At 41.4% G+C, this 14,081-nt stretch overlaps 1 protein-coding gene across 2 annotated transcripts in view; it reads right to left on the bottom strand.

Annotated features, from left to right (window-relative positions):
* Positions 1–13,729, bottom strand: part of LOC133973005 (cytoplasmic dynein 1 intermediate chain 1) — a 56,992-nt gene extending 43,263 nt beyond the window's left edge. The window contains exons 1-7 of one of the 2 annotated variants that reach the window (XM_062410660.1): positions 13,474–13,729; positions 12,094–12,227; positions 11,695–11,809; positions 10,648–10,735; positions 9,597–9,638; positions 8,224–8,283; positions 7,785–7,900 (exon numbers count right to left, since the gene is read on the bottom strand). In XM_062410660.1, coding sequence (XP_062266644.1) covers positions 7,785–7,900; positions 8,224–8,283; positions 9,597–9,638; positions 10,648–10,735; positions 11,695–11,809; positions 12,094–12,213 — 541 coding nt within the window. In that variant the 5' untranslated portion in view covers positions 12,214–12,227; positions 13,474–13,729. The remainder of the gene's footprint in view (positions 1–7,784; positions 7,901–8,223; positions 8,284–9,596; positions 9,639–10,647; positions 10,736–11,694; positions 11,810–12,093; positions 12,228–13,473) is intronic. The other variant, XM_062410661.1, reaches the window with a different exon arrangement.
* Positions 13,730–14,081: the final 352 nt, after the last annotated feature.

Raw genomic sequence — 14,081 nt, 5'->3', positions numbered from 1 at the left:
GTCGGGACTAGAGACACACTCACTGGGAATGTTCTTCATAATCTTCTTTCTGTGGCTAATTTCAGCATCACCTTTGTTTCTTTTTTTAGTGCAAGAGATTTTCTCACCACGACCACCTCTTGCCCTTTCAGGTGATGCTTGGGCCTTACTTGTGTTGGGAGATGAGATGTATCTTTCTTTCACCCCTACTACACAAGTTTTATTGACCTTTGAGTTGCATCCTGCCGATGGGCGAACTCGTCCTCTCCTAGGGGCCGATGGCGTGTCGGGATTGGAGACACACTCACTGGGAAAGTTCTTCATATGCTTCTTTAGGGGGCTAATTTCAGCATCACCTTTGGCTCGTTTGTCAGTGGAAGAGAATTTCTCACCACGCGCACCTCTTGCCCTTTCAGGTGATGCCTCAGCCTTACTTGTGATAGCAGACGAGTCATATCTTTCTTTTACCCCTACTACACAAGTTTTATTGCCCTTTGCAATGCATCCTGCCAATCGGCGAACTCGTCTTCTCCCAGGGGCCGCTGACGTGTCAGGATTGGAGACACACTCACTATGAAAGTGCTTCATGTTCAAGAAAGGATGTCGCAGAGCTTCGCTTGGGTCGATTCTTTTTTTTGCATCGAGATGCAACATCTGTTTCAGGAGGCTTAAAAAGGCCTGCGTGTCCTCATTTTCAGCCGCACCTGGGCGAGTCACCACAATGTCATCAAGACTTGCAAACTGCCCGGGCTTCTGAATCGTAGGGGATGCTGGGCTCCCCTTGCTGCTCTGCGAGGACTTTGTGCGTTTCCCTCCTGGTACTGCACACTCCTTGCAGCAGCAAAGTTCCTTCAGGCTCCACAATTGTTTTTTGGTATATTTTGTCTTTGTAAAAAACACATTGGTGTACCTTCCAGAATTCAGCAGGTTGTCATTGGGCTGACCATTTATCTGTACCAAGTTCTTCATGGCCTGATATTTGCAAGTCCCTAGTTTATACAGACATGTGCCGAGGTACAGGTAGGCCACAATGCAACCGAGAGCCCACATATCCATGGCCTCATTCAGAGGAAGTCCCAGCATGACTTCAGGGGCCCTGAAACCAATAATCTGGAAATTATGTCCAGTTTTCAATTCGGAGACCCGAGTAGCCATGCCAAAATCAATCAGCTTCACCTTTGAAGGCTGTCGCTGTTGATCCACCAACATTACGTTGTTTGGCTTTATGTCTGTATGCACCAGACCTAGGCTCTTCAGGGCAGTGAGTGACACCAACAGCTGCTTTGTGATTGCTTGAATCTCAGACAGAGGCCGCCCCTTGCCCCCGGACATTCCAAGCCAATCAAACAAAGTCTTATCCAGCTTTTCAAATTCCAGAAGAATTTGATCACAGTGTGTGTGATGCCCGTTGAACCGGACAAAGTTGTTTTTGTCTTGACCGATCTCCCGGAGTTTTTCCAAAATATCCAGTTCCTTTTGGCCATCGTCTTTCGAGACAATCTTCAGAGCCACAATCTCCTTAGTGTCCATCTTTAAGCACTGTTGAACTATTCCAAAACTCCCAGAGCCCAGTTTGTCCAGTATGTAGAATGCATTGGATAATGCTGGCATACGAAGAAGTTTGACGTCATCAGGTCTTTTCTTGTTGTTTGATTCCATTATTGTTTTAGCCATTTTAGAGAGTGTATTGGCAGGTTCCAACCAACAACAAATAGTATAATGGAATATACTGCTATCTAAGCTAACAGGTGGCGACTACCTGCCTAATCAGTCAAAGGCTTTTCTTAGGTTGCAAAGACTTTTCTTTGATAAAAGTGATTACATTAATACATCATAAAGAATAAACCCTTTATAAATGTCAACTGTTGTTTTTTTAAAGATCAGTTTATCAGAGGTTCAAGACTTGTCTATGATCTAAAGCACAGGTTCTCAACCTTTTTTTCAGTGATGTACCCCCTTAGAAAAAAACATTTCAGCCGAGTACCCCCTAACCAGCGCAAAGCATCTTTGGTTGAAAAAAAGATGTAAAACACAGTGCTGTTTTATTAAACTTTGTAACTAGAAACTTTCAAATTACAACTTCATCAAAGTGCAAAACCTTTCTCATTTGTAGTGGTCTCTCTTGAACAATTTGGAAATAAAAAGATATCCAAATAACCAAAGACTTATTAAAAAAGACATAATTATCTCAATTATAAAAAGAGATTTGAGCACATAAAAATAATTATCAACTTAAAGTGCCCTCTTTCGGGATCATAACAAAGATATGTTCTCAAACTGAACTCGTGAACTTAATTATAAAAACTTCACAAAAAAGGAATAATTATCTGAATTATAAATAGATTGTGCACATAAAAATTATTTACAACTTAAAGTGCCCTCTTTGCTTTTGCATTTACATTTCAGTGAGAAACGTGTGCTTGTGCTTCACTGAGGATCTGTGGCAGTCTTGGTGGCAGGGAAGCAACTGCTGTGATCAAGTTCTTCTCCAGGCACAGTCTGTTTCTTTGCTTTGTTTTGATAACAGTCATTGCAGAGAAGGAGGCCTCACATAAATATGTTGAGGCAAAGGGTAGTAGCTGCTCCAAAGCTTTCTGTCCAAGGTCAGAGTGCTCCTGCTTCACACACACACAAAACTGTGCAAGTGTAAATGTGGCAAACTTCATCTGGAGGTCAAGGTCAGATGACACTTCCAGGAGTTTTTCCTGATAAGTGATCGGTAGATTGCTTCCGTTTGTTCGGACAAGAGAAATGGGTTTCTCACCCAATCCAGCTGTGCAGATTTCTCCCCCATGTCAGGAAAGAAGGAATGAAAATCTTGAATCAAGTTGGTCAGATGTCCCATTATGACCTCAAAACAGGTCAATCTGAGGAGGGCTGTTTTAGACAGGGTAAAAAGGGTGCTGTTTTAAATGATCCTTGTAGTATTTTGACCAAAATTTTTTACAGACATTTCATTAAGACCCCAAGGAACCATAACAACTGTGGTGAAATGGGCATAATGTGTCCCCTTTAAATGAGGCCACAAAAAGCATCCACCCGTCACACTGCAACAATGCCTGTCAGAACTTAACCTTAGCTGCATTAACAAATAGTTGTTTTAGAAATATAAGTACCATTACTTTGCAGATTAAAGCTAAAAAATTAGACTTTATTTGGATTAAAATCTGTTTTGGATGAAAAACAAATATTCAGTTTGAAATAAGAGCGACTTCTCTTTCTCAAGTTCATGTCAGCCCAGTAAAACACAAGATAGACGCATGAAACACTGACCACTAGACACACACTTTGTTTGACCTCAGTGGGTTAGGTTACTATCACACTACACATTAGAGCTTACTTTATATCCCTGCTATGTCCGCAGACAAAGCGTCCGTCCCTCACGACAAGCATGTCCATTCATACCCATTAGGGTAGCAGTTAATAGCTGGAGCTGACCGTGACTGGGCCTTAATCTGATTGCCTCACACAATGGACACTCAGGGCAGACAGATCAGTAAACAGCCAATGGGAAGAGAACATACATAGGCAGCTACACATTGCGATTATAGGGACGCAAATTAGTCACGGAAATGAAAAGCAGTATCATTAACTAGCTTAAATGAGAGTCACACACACAGACACACACATACACTGCATGGGATCTTTAAAACACAAACAAATATGTACAAGGACAAACACCTTGTTCACAAAGACACAAAACCAATGCACTTTGATTAAGCTGCATTCATTGAAGATGCACACAAGCAGACACACCGACCTTACTGTTGCACACACAAACACACAAACACACACACAGTCGGCCACCCTGGGCATAAGGACAGACATGAGAACTGGGGAGGTCAGAAGTTCATTGGGAGAAGGAGCCACGAGAGAACCGCTGAGTCATCCATTAATTATTTAATGATTATGATGAGACGTCACTAACTCTTCCTTTCACACTGACAATATGACAGTTTTGATGTGAGTCTCCCAAATTTCTCCCACACTGCATTATGTTACTATCACAATAGGGATCATCTCATGAATCTAAGGCTTAATAGCATCTGATGGAGATTACAAAGATCCAAGTCGTAGTAAACATCTGCAAAATGAAAAACATAATTTGGCCAGTGGCCTTTTTATGATGACCACACTTTCAGTCTGACAGGGCAGAAGGCGGGCTCGGGAAACATTTTCTGTCCGTACCCGAGAGAACACAAATCTGAAGTTTTCACTGATTACAGGCAGATCGCCTAGCCAACGTGACCAAACCTGACCTGAACCTAAAAGTAATTTCCAAATTTCTGTCCACACCCTTCCCCTTGGATCTGGTATCTACAGGGCAGAGGTCAGCATCAGCATCAATCTGCTGTCTGAGAAATTTTCAGTGTCACTGAAAATGTATCCCTAAAAAACACACACACACACACACACACACACACACACACACACACACACAGACACACTCAAACAACAAGAGGTCTCTCCATAGAGCTTTACACACCCCTCGGACACACCACCATCATTAAGTCAACAGATTGACTGTTCCGTCCAGTCCTCCCATGAAGCCAGCTGGGTTTCTCCCCCTTTTCATCCCACTCTTTCCTCTCTCTCTGTTGAATATATGTTTCTAGATGACACGGAGGTAGCATTAATTGAGAGCTAGGCAGAACAGTTTGGTCCATTTTTAACCCTCAGGACAGAGAAAGAGTGATGAAGCAGGGGAGGAACGAATTTTAAGAGGAAAAAGCTAAATATCTTATCGCAAAAAGAAATCATCAATAAAAAAGAAATGGTTCTGCTGTGAATCATGAAGTTTCATCCTGTTTTCATACCTTTACATAACTTAATAAATCCAAACTAACCAGAAAACTGAACACTTAAGAAAACATAAAACATCAGTGTCATAGGAATCCCCTAAAATGAGTAATACTTTTTTTGGTGTGTTTATTGGTCCATGTCCCATCCAGTTACAAGGAGGAGGCAGGGTTCATGACCTATACCGTAGCCAGCCACCGGGTAGCATTTAAATGTTTTATCTCAATTTTGGGGGGGCTACAGAGATGAAGATAAGCACACACACACACACACACACTCAAGCACACACACGGACACGTATGCACTGACCACATTCCTGCTTTTAATGTCAAACAATCTTAATTTTACCTCTGCGGTTACCCAGGTGTCCAACCTTACTGTTGGGCTGAAATCATTTCATTGAGCATGAACCATTTCACAACTCATCATGACTCCACTTTAGGTTTGGCGTTTCACATTCACTTCCAGTTATAAATAAAAAACCTAATACTTAGCTGTTCAAACTTCAAGATTCAATTGAGATTTCGAGTCAAAGCCTGATTAATTACACACGCAACCCTTAGCTGCAACCTGAGCATGAGATATTGTGTTGTTGTGCGCATGTAGGGTTCAGTGATCAGCAACAGGAACTGGCCTGAACAAACACACAACCAGAAGTGCAGGCAGGTGCTACACCAGCAGCCTCCTTTCTTCTCCCTCCAGACACACCAGCTTTGTGGCATTCTGCACTGGGAGGGTCTGCTAAGGCCAAGGTCACCTCCCTGTAGACCACCGCAGCTCCGCTCTGGCTTCCAGATGTTCTCATTCCCACACACACACACACTCACACGCACACTCACACACACACACACGTAGAGAGAGAAAGAGAGAGAGAGAGAGAGAGAGAGAGAGAGAGAGAGAGAGAGAGAGACCTCCTGAACATGCTGTTGGGGGCTGAAATCCGAATAAATGGACTTTGCTTTGCTGCAGGCATTCACCAGTCACAGTGTGTATACTTGTTTGTGTGCTTACACAGACTACTTGACCTGGATATATTCCCTGCCGTCTGTTTAATTTCTGGTCTTTATGTCTTTACCCATTTGCCTTGTTTAGTGTGTAACAGTTGTGTATTGTTTATTTGTGTATGTGTGTGGTTATTGTTTTGATTCCCTTTGTAGGTGCACTGATGGCATCTGACAACAGTAGTCCTCGTGTGTACATTTAAACTTGCCCGAAAGACCGGATTCTGGTTGTGTATATGTGTTCCACACATGTGTGTTTATCTCCCAGCACATATGCATGTGAGTCAGTGCCTGTGCACTTGTTGAATAAATGATCTATTCCTGGGTCTGTCAAGGAAATGGGGGGAGTTGAGGCGGACCGTTTGGATGCTGATCAGGAGAGACGTGTGTGTGTGTGTGTGTGTGTGCATGTGTGTGTGTGTGTGTGTGTGTGTCAGTGTGTGTGATGGTTGCCGGTGGAGGAGGGCGGTGGAATCCACACCAGACCATCTATTATAATGACAGGAAGCAGGAAGTACAACCCCTTTGGAGTCACATGGCTTCCAGCTGTCTTGGCAACCAGAAGTGTGTGTGTGTATGTGAGTGCATGTGTTTATATATGCGAGTGTGTATTTATACAATATAACTATATATATATATATATATATTTATATATATATATATATAGTGAATGTAGAGTGTAGGTGGAGTAGTATTTGTTTGTGCAATCCTTCACATGACAATGAAATTTCTGAATGGAATACCTGTCTCTGCAACAACAGCAGGTTGAGTCTAAAGAAACAGCTGCAGCGGCCATTTTTCAAAATCTCCACTTTCTTTCACTTCCAATAGAAAATACTCAATCTATATCCCTTGAATATGAAACTGCCAACAATGTGCCAAATCCATTGCACTGACCAGTGACACAGGTTTAGGTAGTAGTTGCTGCTCAGTACATACGTGCCCGCCTACTTGCAGCGGCACAAATATGCACGTATACATTTTCAAACATAACCTCACATGCCCGAAACATGTGGCTACCCAGAAACATGGACATGCATACACATATTTTCTTTCTTCCTGATTTCCATGTATTCACAAGCAAATCATGACTAAGAATAAACATTTTAACATTAGACAGCTCTTCCACATATGTAAATTTGAAGATTATTTGGTTATACACAATAGGAACATATATAAGCAAAGCTGAAAAATGTTCAGATTCAGCTAAGGGATATATATGCATTTTTTACACAATGAAGATTGCACTCAGTACCTATACCTCCCCACCACCTAATAGTACCCGACAGTTTCCGTTACACACTTATCAAAGGCAAATAAATAAATAAATAAATTAGAAGCCCTGTCGGCTGATAATTTGCCCCAAATTGCACAAATCGTAAACATTTTGCTTTAGGTATTATCTTATCTATCAATGTTGAGGACATTGATTTAAATTTGTCTGGATCGTTCCCTTTACCCTGATGCCCACCCCCCACCCTCCTGACCCATGCTCCATCCCTCCACTGAATTCGGTACAAGACTGTTCAGTGCTTTTCACGTAAACCTGCTGACAAACAAACAGATACGGATGAAAACCCAACAACTATGGAGGAGATAAATATATACTTCTGCGTGTACTGTAGATATTTCACACACAAATAGACAGTGATTCTGCAGCATCCATCAAAAACCACTTTGAGGGACTTTCATCCGTCAGCCTGTTTCCACTTGTGAGCAGGAGTCAAAAGCAAGATGTTCTGTGATTGAAGACACATAAACTGACAGGCGGACACTTGTCCACTACGCTCTCGCTCTCCCTCCTACTTTCTCTCTCCGTAAGATCTTTAAATAATTCCAGGTTTGTGGGCCGTGAACTAGCGAACCGACGGGGTATCAAATTCAACCGCACCACCACGACGATCACTGCAACATGAAACCCTCTGTTGCCTCTCATAACCTACGCGTCAGAAGAATGTTTTCGAAAGTCACACATGCTCATACGCACATTCGCAAAGTATTCACCTTCAGACAGGTGGGCGGCGAGCGGCGTCTGCGTCTCTTTGCAGTAAGCGACCACCTCTTTGGGAAGGAAGTCTACCTGTGTGATCTTGGAGGCCCCCAGCTTCTGCATCCTCCGTCTGGGTAACAGAAACAAGATGTCCTCATTAGCAGGGCCACACTGAGCTTAAACTCAAGTTATCCTTTTGAAACTACAGTGCATTTTCATTTGTGCTAAGTTTACAGCTCTAAATAATGTGGAGACTAATGTCTGTCGTAACAACGTGTTCAAGTCCCAGAGGATTGTGTCACATAAGTGGTTCGAAAGGTTATGTATTTTAATTCTATTCACATTTACAATTGTCCTTTACATGTACAAATAGATTCAAAACAATATTCTATTGAATATAGGTGTTGCAGTGTCATTTCTGCCAGGATGAAGGAGGACAGGAGGAGGATGTACCCAAGCTCAGAATCCGCCTGCAGCTGCAGCACAGAGGGGTCTGTGTCCCACTGCAGTGTCCTGATATGACCAACAGGGGGGGCAAGAGAAGACATGCATGTTTAAAACCATAACACATTGTTAAAACACACACAGACACACACACACACACACACACCAATAGCACATATTACCAACACATGTGTCACCACTTATATAAAAATGGGAGTTTCCATTGAACTTCATGCAATGATGGCACTTTACATGGAAATGTTCATTTAGTTGGATATCGCATGGGAGGGCTGTACATTAGGGAGATTTCCTTATACATCAATGTTTTTCTATTTATTCTAGATCCCTTCTGACCTCTGGGTATAGATTTCTTGATCTTCTGCCAGGAATTTATGATAATTTTGAAATTCCCACATATTTATGGACAAAAGAAGATATGTTGTTGTGTGGGAAAATTTCTAAATCATTTAAATTGTTTCATTGGTAAAGCTGAATGATGCTCAAATTACTAAATTAATAGCAGGAATATCTATTTATTCTGAGAATAAAAAATATGAGTGAAATTGTACATTTCTTACTCATATTCACGCATGTTAGATTATATTTATATATTTAGTGTCTTGGTGTTTGATATGTAAAATTTTGACAAGTAATATCACACATGTAACCTTCAGCATATGATAATAAAAAAAAATCTGTATGTGAGGGTTTAGCCTTCTCGGCACAGATGACAATACACATGCCATGCGTGATCGATGAGTTTTGTGTGAGTCCATTCATTTGATGACTGTGGTCGTACAGCAGTCCAGCTTATTTCATAATATCGGGGAGGTAGGATTTATTTACTAATAGAGAATGTCAAAAGCAACTGAAACTTAAAGGATTTTGCGTGAGGATGGTTGTAATCTACCACTTGTTCGAGGACGACCCAACCCCTCTTCACTTTTTGTGTTTTGAAGCCGGTGAACACAACCATTAGGCCTTCAGCTCGCGCCACACAATAGCAGGTGAGAGTGGAAGGGCGTTTCTTTAGCCTGACAGAAAAGAGTGTTTTACACTAACAGGGATGACACTTTAAACAGCTGATTGTCAACTCTGTGGCAGCTGCAATCCCCTCTGAGGCTCCATTAATGTGAACGGTGACATTGTGAGCTGGTATTACGGGAGACAGCAAAGGTTTCAGGACAGGAAGTCACCAGAAGAGACAGGAGGTATGGATATTAAAGATGCCCTGCACTGATTTAAACTTGTAAATCATGATGGAGGCACATCGGTGTGACCACTGCCAACACTTGGGTGCTGCCGTGTTCACACATGAGGATGTCCTCAGCCAGGGAAAAGCAGGGGAGGGGGATTCCTGGGTTTGACATGAAAAGGCTTACCTTGCGATATTTGCTTGGGACTTGTTTTGAGAGAACCCTGACCTAAGAAGGGACACACACACACACATATACACAGCCACAAATGGAGGAGCTCAAAATGGCATGCCATCGTCCAGGGCGGATTTGGGGAGGAAGAATCTGTCCAAATTGTAAAAATCGAAGTGATGAAAGCTAAAAGAAAGAAAAAGACTCACAAATCAGATCTTATTATAAACTGGGGACTTTCTTCATCCCCAATCCCACCCATGGTCATACCAGAACAACACATCACTAATGACCTCTGAGGGCATCACTCCCTCATACATTGACATATATAGTCAGTGAATCATTCAAAAGCAAATGGAAAGTGCTTGATGACCACTCTGTTCTCTGCGGCAGGTTTAATTCGCCAAAGCGGCCACGAGCAGAACCTGAAGATAAATAGTCTGCTGTGTTATGAGTGTGTTGTGGAAGAAACCTACGGAGCAGTGACTGAAAGAAAGAAGCTTACATTTGATCACTTTACTCATTTCAGCTCAACATACTCCTATACCTGGAAACTGTAATTTGCCTTTTTCAGTATTGTCTTTCCAAAATCTACCTCGCAAGAATATCTAAAGCTGAGATACACTGCGATTCCAAAAACAGAATTTCTCAGGACGAGCTTCGAGAAGCAGAAAACTGCACAGTGGTCATCAAAGCACTGGGTGTCACGACAAATGACAGAAGCCACAAAAGCAAACGATGCACCACAACTAACAGTGACACTCGTTCTTACCTAAACCTGTCGTGCACATGTCAAGTAAAAAGACAGAATATACGTGAAAAAGGAGAATTTGACTAAATAAATTCACAGACATAAGCCTATTTCGTTTAAAATCCTATTTAGGCCACAATTTCATACAGTTTATTGATGACTGACATTGTATATTTACTTTTTTCAATCCAGAAGCAAGAACATTAATAAATTCTTCAGAAAAAAACACATATTTTTCTATATTATGTATTTATCTTATTTACTAATTTCCCGAATGGAGATGGATAAAACTCATGCACCAAGGTCTTGACCTACCTGCCGGTGGCGACTCCATCTACTGAGTCCTGGCTCCCAGTCTCGCTGGGCGTGCTCAATGATTTTGCGGGGGACACAGGGGTCGGGACTAAATAATGAAAGCAACATGAGTCTATCATTAAAGGCTGCAAAGAATGGACTGTTGAAACAAAATGGGATGGGAAGCAACAAAGTAAAAGAAATGATGGACAAATATAATAAATGTATAAAAGAAAGGAGAGGGGGGAAGGGCATCAAATGCATTGTTGGTTTTGTGTTTATTATTAATCAGTTCTGTTTAAAAATAAATTATGAATAACTTTTATCAGGTCGATTCTGCAATAGTCTACACTGAGGTGTTGAGGGTGTTGTTACAATGTCACACCACTAGAGAACAGTGCTTCCAAAAGTTTAGTGGAACTGAAATAATCAGGGTAGATGTTTCTGAGCAGCGCACGTTGAAACAGCATTTATGTTCAAATACTCCATTTACACATTTAATACACTCAATGTATACAGTGGAACAGAAAAGTACGATAAAGAGGAGGTTGTTAAAAAAAATGAAAAATCAAAGTTGTAATGAAAAATATTCAACGCAGTCAAATCACATTATCTACAAACGATTAATGAAATCAACTGAGAATAAAAAGAAAATAATTAAATGACAGAGTAACTTTTTTTGTACAAAAATAAATAATATATGAATTAAATTAAAGCAGAATTTCTACTGTATAGAAATGAGATATGTGAAAACATCTTTAGCTCTCTGATAATTTCATTATCAGTGAGGCAGAACAGGAAAGACGATGTATCCATATGATACATACACTCTGTTTGCAATATGATTATATGTGTATTTACAGTGTGATCATTAAACTGTTTTTTGGTTGTAATTAATAGAGTATTTGTGATATTTTCCAACCATAAGCGAAGGTATTGCTATAGAGCTGTTTTCAAACATTAACTTGATAATTCGGTCTGGACATTGCAGGAGTTTATTAAACCATTGGCATCATAATGACAAGAGAAGGATTGATTGATTGTTCAGTGCGTAGGAGTATCATGTACCTAGTGGAGGCTCTGGTGATATACCGATGCTCTGTAGGAGGGCCTCTGTCTCCCTGCGCTTACGATCCAAGTCTGAATCCTCTGGGGTCACCTCTGCCTTCTGCTGGATCTCAGACTGCACAGGACACAGAGACCAATGTCAGTTTATACACCATGAGTTACACAGTCACAGCTCAGCCATCATGAGTTGAAGAGCGAGGGGAAAACATGCAAATGCTCATTTCAATTAAAAACTCCAACACCAACCTTCTGCACACATGTGGATGTTTGTATGCACGCATGGACACACACACCCTCGGTCATGTATGTGTCTGGGCCTGACCAAAAGCAATCCGACGCACAGACAGCACACACTAGAGGGTGAGACAGTATGAGTGGCAGTCGTGGGAATGTACTCACTTTCTTCCTTACCTCTTTCTTCTTCCTCTCCTCCTCCTTTCTCTTTTTTTCCTCCCTGATTTGGGCGAGGCGCTGCTTCTTGCGCTCGAGCTCGGCTTTTAGGTCACTTTTGTCCGACATGGTGTCCTGGGGGGCTTCAGGCGAGAGGATTGAACAGGAGTGGGACAGTCACAATAAAATCTCTGGTTTCATTTTAACACTGAGTGGCATTGGAGGAGTATCGGCTCATCCAGTGGGACCCAAGGGATTCTTCAGGGAACCCACTGGGTGTGGCACCTAGATCCATAACCTAGGATCAGCGACCAATAACGAGTCGATATCGATGAAACAGCCGTCAATACTAGGTCCTACTGAGCTGAAATGTATTTGCATATAAGAGTGACACTACATTATTAGTATTATGATGTAATAATGTGCAATACATACTTCCCTTGTGTCATATCCAATACTACCTTTTCTAATTCGGCTTTAGTCTAGATGTAGTATAATCTTTCATATTTCTATTTTTGTCATTAATATTACCTCAATTGTTATATATTTAGGCAGTGGTCCACCTCACTCCTCAATGCACCTGATATCTAGATAGATCATTTACGTTTGTATACTATTATATGATGGTTTTCTTTGTTATTGTAACTTTGAAGCAAGACCTGGTCCAAGCATTTTCCTTCAAGATGAATTCTGCTCTAACTCATCTGAATCTTATTTTAGCTCATCTCCTATCTCCTCTTGTCTCGTCTCATCTTATTTCTCATTTCCAGAGTATGTGCTCTATATTTAGGAAGCCACTTCTCAAAGACCTCCCCAAACCGGTTTTGTGCATCAAAACACTGCTGACACTTCAAAAGCACTTGGGTGCCATTATGCCCAGTAGGAAAATATACAGATTATGGCCTTGTGATTGGTCTCTTGAATCAGGAAGTCTTAATTAGTCTAAATAGGTGGGGTACCTATTAATAGCAGTGTAAATGCTGGATATTAGGCCAGTCTCACATGATTTCATAAATATACCAATAGCACATTTGAAAGCTGGAGGTTTACAAACATCTACAAAAGCTATTTGGAACAAATATAAAGGACAATAACAAAAGGTTTGAGAGACGATATGTCCTCTAATATTAAAATAATGAATGGACAGACACATACACACGTGACGGTGATAAGTAACCCTACAGGAAGACAAACAAACCTTAAACTGAGTGATGTTAGCTAGCTACAAATAACAAGCTAACGTTAGCTAAACATTAGACAACGTTTCTATTTGCAGCGATGCGTTCAAGGCCTCGTTATAAACACTGTAACAAATAACGTTACCTGACAACACACAGGTGATATTGAATGTCAGTAATAACAGTGAATTGGAGTGCAAATGTCTCCTACCTGGTCCACGCGGGCTGATAATGATGTGTCACCGGGTAAAGATGCTGTCTCACTGCTGCAACAGAAGGAGTCACCACATCCTCCGGCTCCAGACCTCCACACTGGATCCTCCGCACAGGTCGGCTCTACCTTCCCCGCGTGGCTGATGATGAGAGCGGATACAAATCACAGCATCTCCGCGGCTAGCGACCAGACGGCGGAGGAGACAGGTGCAGCAGCACACCGATACATCCCGAGGAGGAGCAGGAGGATGCTGATGAGGAGGAGAGGAGGGGGTTGTCTCCTCCTCCTCATGCTCCTCTTCCTCAGACTAAGGACCACTCATAGGTTCTGCAACGCTGCCATCTTCTGGGTGTTAGAGGAAAGGCAGCTGGAGTCACCATAACTAAGATAACGTCAGATAAGATGAGATAAGTTTAGGGAGGATAAAATAAGATGAAATAACACTTGAAATGTCTTGTTCTAGCTTGCTCCAAGATCGAGGTAATACAGTAAATACACATTTTAATCCACTCCTCAAATTAAAAGAAAGTGCATTGTAAATTGAAGAAAAATATAAAATGTATACGAAGTAATAACAAAACATTGCCTAATAGACAAAATATCAA

The sequence above is a fragment of the Platichthys flesus genome, chromosome 17 (genome assembly GCF_949316205.1).
Source record: "Platichthys flesus chromosome 17, fPlaFle2.1, whole genome shotgun sequence".
In the NCBI taxonomy this organism is placed as follows: Eukaryota; Metazoa; Chordata; class Actinopteri; order Pleuronectiformes; family Pleuronectidae; genus Platichthys; species Platichthys flesus.
This window is presented reverse-complemented; position numbering and strand designations above follow the sequence as displayed.